Below are 7865 nucleotides of genomic sequence, written 5' to 3'. Positions count from 1 at the left end.
TCCTCAACTTCCTGTCTTGGACAGAAAAGCAACAAGCAAATTCAAAGAATTGCGGTCCCCCGCTTTCGGTGTCTTTGTGGGTGAGATGTTATCTTTTATGACATATTGTGTGTAATATGAACATCCTATCATATGTCATTTATTTAGAAAGTAACATTGAAGTTGATTTTTTTAAGGATGAAAACCCTAATCCTGACCGTTAAAAAGTTATGGCCAAAGTAAAAAGTTTTTTAAAAGTAGGTCAACTCCAAGGTCAAGATCAAAGGGTCAAAATTGTTGTTATCCAATGAAAGGTTTTCTCACAAGGATTACATATGTGAAGTATGAAAGCCCTAGCCCTAACTGTTCAAAATTTATGGTCAAGGTTAAAAGTTTTTTCATTAGTACGTAAATCTTTAAGGTCAAGGTCAAAAGATCAAAGTTGTTGATATCCAATGAAAGGACTTGCCACAAAGAATACTTATTTGAAATATAATAGTCCTAGTATTTACCGTTCAAAAGTTGTGACCAAAGTTAAAGTTTTTTTAAAAAGTAGTTAAAACTCCAATGTCAAGGTCAAAGGGTAAAAGTTGTTGGTATCCAATGAAAGGTCTTCTCAAAAGGAAAACATATGTGAAGTATGAAAGCCCTAGCCCCCGCCGTTCAAAAGTTATGGTCAAGGTTAAAGATTTTTCATAAGTACGTAAATCTCCAAGGTCAAGGTCAAAAGGTCAAGGTTGTTGATATCCAATGAAATGTCTTGCCACAAGGAATACATATGTGAAATATAAAAGTCCGACTATCTACTGTTTAAAAGTTGTGACCAAGGTTAAAGTTTTTAAAAAGTAATTAAAACTCCAAGGTCAAGGTCAAAGGGTACAAGTTATTGGTATCCATTGATAGGTCTTCTCACAGGGATTACATATGTGAAGTAAGAAAGCCTTAGTCCTCACTGTTCAAAAGTTATGGTCAAGGTTAAAGTTTTTTCATAAGTACGTAAATCTCCAAGGTCAAGGTCAAAAGGTCAAGGTTGTTGTATCCAATGAAAGGTTTTGCCACAAACAATACATATGTGAAATATGAAAGTCCTAGTACCTACTATTCAAAAGATATGACCAAAGTAAAAGTTTTGAATTTTTGTGTAAAAGTGGGTCAAATTCCAAGCTCAAGGTCAAAAGGTCAAATTTGGTGATACCCAAAGAAAGGTCTAGTCACAAGGAATACACATGTGAAATATGAAAGTCATAGCTCCACTAAATCAAAAGTTATGGGCAAGGTTAAAGTTTTTGTGACGGACAGACTGACGGACAGACTGACGGACAGACAGACAGACGAATGAGATTTAATGTCCCCTCGCTTTCGCGAAAGCGGGGGACAATAAGTGGAAATCTTTAGTGTTGCCTAGTGACTTTGAATTAAAAAGAAAGTTGCAAGATTGTGAAGGGGGGGGGGGGTTCTGATGCTGTGCATTTTAATTAAATGTACGAAATCTGTATTTCACAGTTTAATGCATTCATGTATTTTGTGAATTGTCTTAGGATTCGTGTAATAATTGTTGTTGTTGTATTATTAAGCACTAAATCTATTCAACTGCATGTGTAAATGGGGAAAATGTGAATATGTAAATGATGTATAATTGCAATGTGTAAAATGTGACATTTTCTTATATGAGGGAGTCAGTGTTCATGTAATTTTTTTTTCATTAATTATTTTATTTATCTTGATAAAATTATTTCAATTAACAATATTGTTTTTCTTACCAGTCTGATGAACTCAACAAAGGTTACAGAGGTGAATGGTAGAAATATGGGTATTACAGGTGTCAAAACTCTTCATTGAAGACCAGACTGCATGCCGCACTGTAAAATCACCATTTTTGATCTTTAAAAGGGGAGGCTACTCCTGAAATCAAAGAAATTGTCATAAAAATGAGTAACCTGATTTTCTTTAGGTCTCACACAAGGAAATAATTTCACTATATGTTACTATATAGCTTTAATTAAATAAATTAATTAACTAGACTCTGATCAGCAGATAATTCATGAATGAGAAAAAAGATTAATGCTTAGACAAAATTTGAGATCAGAAAAAATATACCCCTTAAGCGGCTTTTAAGAAAGAAAATTGAGACTAAACATACCTATACCCCAAAATACACATGGGCAAACAGCCAACACACCATCGAGGAAGTTACATTGATCATGCGTACCTAAAAAAAAAGAGTTCCCTTTGATTCAGTGGCACAATTCTGCTGATATGATATTCCTAGTGCATGAGTCCAAAATTAAAACTGTAGACCTACGTAAAGTTCCTGAAAATGAAAAAAAGAAAAGAAATATTATTGTCTCTATATACATCATACATAAAACTACATTTGTTCATTTTAATTAGCTATCTCCTTGCATAAGACCTTTAAGGGTAATTTTATGCTATTTACCATGTGCACTGATTGCCATAAAACAAAAGAAAAAATACCAGCCTTACAAAGTCACTTAACCATGACCTTTGACATACCTTACTAAGAATACCCTGGACAATTTGGTTTAACTTATGACTTCTGAATTTTTAAATGCAGGTTTTGATAAATTAACCATTTAATATACTTATGAGCTCATAAAACTGTTCTTTAAAACTGTATGATAAAGAGTGTAAAAACTTTGAAACATGTTTGGAAAGTATTATCACACATGTGATATTATGGGATAAATTATCACCACAGAAAGATCAAAGAAAATCACTGCAGATATGCAACAATAATTCTTATCATTGTTTATTGTATGTCAAGTCTAGAATATGATATATCATTACAAATATTATGATTTTTAGCCGGGCACATTGCTCGTAGAGCAATGCTCAGCTATTGCGACGGTGAGCAACAGAAAATGCTGCTTCTTCACCGCCAAATTGAGTTTACGAGTAAAAGTATGGTACATGCACCAGCCGCTGTTGAGAAAACAAAATCCATTCAACACCTTAAGAAATAGTAAATTGAATATTTTTATCATAATATTACATTGTTTAATATTTTTTCCTGGCTCCTTTGACTAATATTTTACAAAGTATAATTCAACGGGTGCGAAAGGTGTTAGATGTTAGTGTAGCGAGTATGCAAGCGGATCTAACATCTAATTTGAATTAGATTGATTCTATAAATAAAGGTTGTACTATCAGGCTAACACAAATGCAGGGAACATCATTAATAACTTAATGCAAATCTCCCCGCTGAGGACACATCAGTGCAGAGACGTTTGACCTTAATCTTGCTGCATCGGTGTTTACTTACTTCTGTTTGTATATAAAGCCGGATTACCCCGACACAATACGTGATAAATATTTTTCGCTGTTAATTTCTAGCTATATTTTATTTTATTTTTAAATCTATTTAATATATTATACATGCCATTGAGATATTTTTGTGTGTATTACATATTCTCTAAACGTCTGAACGTGATTTTAAACTGTCACCACAGTCCTTGTTCATTATCCTGTAAATGAGCCCGGCTCAATACATTTACTATAAAAATAATTGGACAAATTTGTGAATGACAATATTCAATGATGCATAGCAATTAATCTTTTCCAGACATTCCCCTTCTCCTAAAAATTTGTCGTGTTATTTATTTATTTATTGCAAAGTCGTCCCTGGACTAGGGCTACGGTCAATGCAGCTGCAATGGGCCATGCAATTTCGAACCCTGCGTGGTGAGAGTTTGTCCCGAGACACAGTTAGATTATTCTAACTAGCACCAATATAGAATAAATCATACCGATTAATCAACATCACTACAATATGAGGACGTAAAAATAGGATAAAACATCCTTTAGCTGTTTAGTCCAGCAATAAGCCACTAAATTGTTTTTGATGTACCTACAAACAAATCAAATTAATGTTCTTGATTCCCACTTTTCACGTTATGACTGACTTAGTGCTCCTTGATACCAAAACAATTTTTCTATTACCTATAATTTTGACTTTAGGTTGAATTCGTCAATTTCATGCTTGCGAAGTTGTGTCAATGTGTGCATTACGACCGCTCCGGCTACTTTCGTTATTTCTAACCAATGAAAATTGTCCTTACTTTTCTGTTGCGTCATGCAATTTTATTGCACGCATCACTGAATTGTAGAACACACATCACAAGATTATCAAACAAACATCACAAGATTTCGAATATACATCACAAGATTTCGAATATACATCACAAGATTATCAAACATACATCACAAGATTTCGAATATACATCACAAGATTTCGAACATACATCACAAGATTATAGAATATACATCACAAGATTTCGAATATACATCACAAGATATTGAATATACATCACAAGATTTTGAACATACATCACAAGATTTCGAATATACATCACAAGATTATCAAACATACATCACAAGATTTCGAATATACATCACAAGATTTCGAACATACATCACAAGATTATAGAATATACATCACAAGATTTCGAATATACATCACAAGATATCGAACATACATCACAAGATTTCGAATATACATCACAAGATTATCAAACATACATCACAAGATTTCGAATATACATCACAAGATTTCGAACATACATCACAAGATTATAGAATATACATCACAAGTTTAAGAATATACATCACAAGATATTGAATATACATCACAAGATTTTGAACATACATCACAAGATTTTGAATATACATCACAAGATTTCGAACATACATCACAAGATTTTGAATATACATCACAAGATTTTGAATATACATCACAAGATTTCGAACATACATCACAAGATTTTGAATATACATCACAAGATTTTGAATATACATCACAAGATTTCGAACATACATCACAAGATTTTGAATATACATCACAAGATTATCAAATATTGCAACGTTTGACTATTACTCTATTTTAGTCAAATAAAATATGTACGTAAAGAATACTTAAATTGATTACAATTAATAGGCAATACAGTGCGTTTTGTGAGTTATTCAGTCTAATTACATACAAGAACTCTGAAATTATTGTGTAGTAGCGAGAGTTCCTCTGTTAGGCATCATCTAAAACAAAGACTGCAATGAGAACAACACACAACTCAGATTCACTTCCATCTCGAAAAAAACAACATATCGAAACAATTGTATCCTGCATTTAAGATTTTATACATAAATGTATTTTGTTATGCGGATGTTCTTATGGCGCTCGCATTCTCAAAATACAAGTATCTTAGAAATGCTTGTAAAATAAAGATTATATTTTATCTGAACATATAATTAATTATCACAGTTTTAAAGTTTATCTCTATATTTTCTTAGTTAAAGAAAGTCTTGATTAAAAGAAAAGAACAATGCAAATATACAAAATGAAAGGGACGACAAATAGAAGACAGAATTCCTGAAATGTGACACTGGATTTATCATACTGTATTCAAAATAATTAACTTTTTATCTTGTATGCTATAAAATATACCAAATTCAAACTTTTTGATTTTCATTTTAGATTGTAGAGTACCATGGAGAACGTTCCAAAATTGCCGAAAGTTGACAAAGGAAGCACTGCACAGGTTTTGATTCCTTGCTTTCTTTGTCCAAACAAAGCTGAACTCATCTGCAACACGTGCAAATTCAATTTATGTACTGCATGTGCTGGGCAACATATAATATCCCTGCCTTCTCAAAATCATGACGTAATCAAGTACTCCATGAAATATAAATTTTTCCCGCAGCCATATTGTTTTACTCATTCCAAACAGAGATGTGAAATTCACTGTCAGCAATGTAACATTCCCATCTGCAGTGACTGTATCGTATCCAAGGTCCACGCTGAACACGAACTGAGTAAGATAAACGAAGTATATGCTGTTAAGGAGAAAACTATTTACAATGAAATAGAATTTCTAAAAGGTGTTATTGCTCCAGAGTTAAGAAACATCATCGAGCAGATAGAAAAAGACATTTTGGAACTGCCAAAAAACAGTAATAGATTGAAATCAGATGTCATTAGGCATGGCGAGGAGATAAAGAGAACAGTGGAACGCGCGATCAAAAAGAAACTTGAAAATATTGATGCTACAGAGAAACAAGATTTGGAAAACCTCAAGAAAAATTTATCGAAGTTTCAAACACTTTTGGACAACATTCATGAAATCATTAAGAAAAACAAAGAAATAATTGCAGGAAGGACAGACCAAATCTTTAGGTTTGAATCGCAGCTGGAAGCAATGAAAGAATTTCCTCAGAGACTATACGTTTCATTTGGCCAATTCAAACCAGCAACAGCACCCTACATGGACGAGGTCTGCAAGTTGATGGGGAATCTACAAGCATCGACGTATAAATACAAGACAGAAATTGACTGGGTAAGCAGACTACATGCTTTTAGCAGGTTTCTTGCGACATCCACGATCATAACCAACATAGATACAGAATGCAGCCCTCTATACCGTGTTAGCTGTGTGACAAAGGAGGCGGCTTGGATAAGTGGAAATGATGATACACTGAGAGAAATCACATCCTCAGGGCTAGTGCTTAGAAAATTGACCTCGCAAGGAAGTATTCCATTTGGAATGGCAACTACCAGAAAAGGGGAAATTCTTTTCACAGATTACAGTGATAAATGCGTCAAGATGATAAATGATGACAAAGTGAAGACCATTATTAGGTGTGTTTGGATACCATCGGGTATATGTGTATCCCCTTCAGGAGATAAATTTGTTGCTTTATGCAATGACAGAATTTCAAATCTGCAATTCACAGTCATGCAGTATTCCGGTGGTATCGTTAAACATACATTCCAGTTTGACGAACAGAAACAGAACCTGTTTGCTACCGAGGGGCCTTACAAATGCCTTCAGATTGCACTAAATAACAATGGCGATCTCTGTATTGTGGATTGGAATGGTGCCGCAGTGATCATCTTAAATCGAGGAGGGAGTCTCAAGGCAAAATATTGCTGCAAAACAAACCCAAAACTTCCGGAGAGCTTTGCACCACGTTATATTACCACGGACAGTCTTAGTCACATTTTAGTGTCAGATACAAACAACAACTGTATTCACATTTTGGATTCTGAGGGTGTTCCTATGACTGTGATAAAGTGTGGTCTAGTCCGTCCTGCTGGAATAAGCATTGATAGCGATAACAACCTCTGGGTGACTGAACAGGCGGGAAAATTGAGGATCATCAAATTCTTGAAATAGACAACTTTAAACAGAATCTACTCAACGAATATTTGAAAATGCATGTTGATAATGAAATTGCTATTTTGATAGGGGAGAAGCTTCTGTTAAAATAAAATTTTCGAGATAAAACCAAATTGTACAAAACAACAATACTGATCAATAATAAATAGTGAAAGATAAATGAAAAAAAAACAACTATGTATGTATAATCATTTTATTAAGAAAACGTGGAGGAATACTGTTAACTTCTATATTCTGAAAAGAACTTATGGGCACAGTCAGTTAAGACTGTCACTTGAACAGATCTATATTCCAACTGCTACATAAAATGTAAAATGAATAAATTCCTGGTCCTTTTTTTAATGTCCCCGTATTAGAAAATTCGGGGGTTTATAATTTTTGCACTGTTCATCCGTGTGTCTGTCTGTTTGTTCGCAAAATCTTAAACATTGGCCATAACCTTTGAGTAGGTGGGGTTAATTTATGGCTTTCATATTTCAAGGGATATTCCTTTGTGACAAAGCCTATCTTAGGGTACCACCAGATTTGACATCCTGACCTTGGAGTTTGGCCACTTTTATGAGAAAAAAATTCCAAACTTTAACCTAGCTTACAGTAATCAACTTGTTTTAACAGAATCAAAGAACCTTAATTCGCTTATTCTCAACATTGTCCCCATTCCACAGACCCGTCGCATATTGTTCTAAGATCTGCCAA

General features: G+C 33.8%; 1 protein-coding gene and 1 long non-coding RNA gene across 3 annotated transcripts; one reads left to right on the top strand and one right to left on the bottom strand.

Moving 5' to 3' along the window:
* Nucleotides 1–1180: 1180 nt before the first annotated feature.
* Nucleotides 1181–4697, bottom strand: LOC134254097 (uncharacterized). Of its 2 annotated transcripts, none has more exons than XR_009989253.1 (3): nt 3940–4697; nt 2120–2290; nt 1181–1881 (listed from the first exon to the last, which is right to left on the bottom strand). It is a non-coding gene; the product is annotated as an uncharacterized LOC134254097 (long non-coding RNA). The 2 variants fall into 2 exon arrangements; XR_009989254.1 differs by having other exon boundaries at nt 2189–2290; nt 3940–4693.
* Nucleotides 4698–5669: 972 nt separating this feature from the next.
* LOC134254098 (uncharacterized) lies at nt 5670–7166 on the top strand. Its single transcript, XM_062736651.1, has one exon. It carries the CDS (start codon nt 5670–5672, stop codon nt 7164–7166), a length of 1497 nt encoding a protein of 498 aa, XP_062592635.1.
* The last annotated feature ends 699 nt before the right edge of the window (nt 7167–7865 follow it).

This window comes from Saccostrea cucullata, unplaced genomic scaffold (genome assembly GCF_032062105.1).
Source record: "Saccostrea cucullata isolate Sc308-1 unplaced genomic scaffold, CSIRO_AGI_Scuc_v1 ctg18706, whole genome shotgun sequence".
NCBI classification, from domain to species: Eukaryota; Metazoa; Mollusca; class Bivalvia; order Ostreida; family Ostreidae; genus Saccostrea; species Saccostrea cuccullata.
The sequence above is the reverse complement of the archived record's forward strand: the minus strand, read 5'-3'. Positions and strand labels throughout refer to the sequence as shown.

Excerpts from the sequence above, each read along its gene's own strand:
- LOC134254098 (XM_062736651.1), top strand. The coding sequence starts at position 5,670 with ATGAAATATAAATTTTTCCCGCAGCCATATTGTTTTACTCATTCCAAA.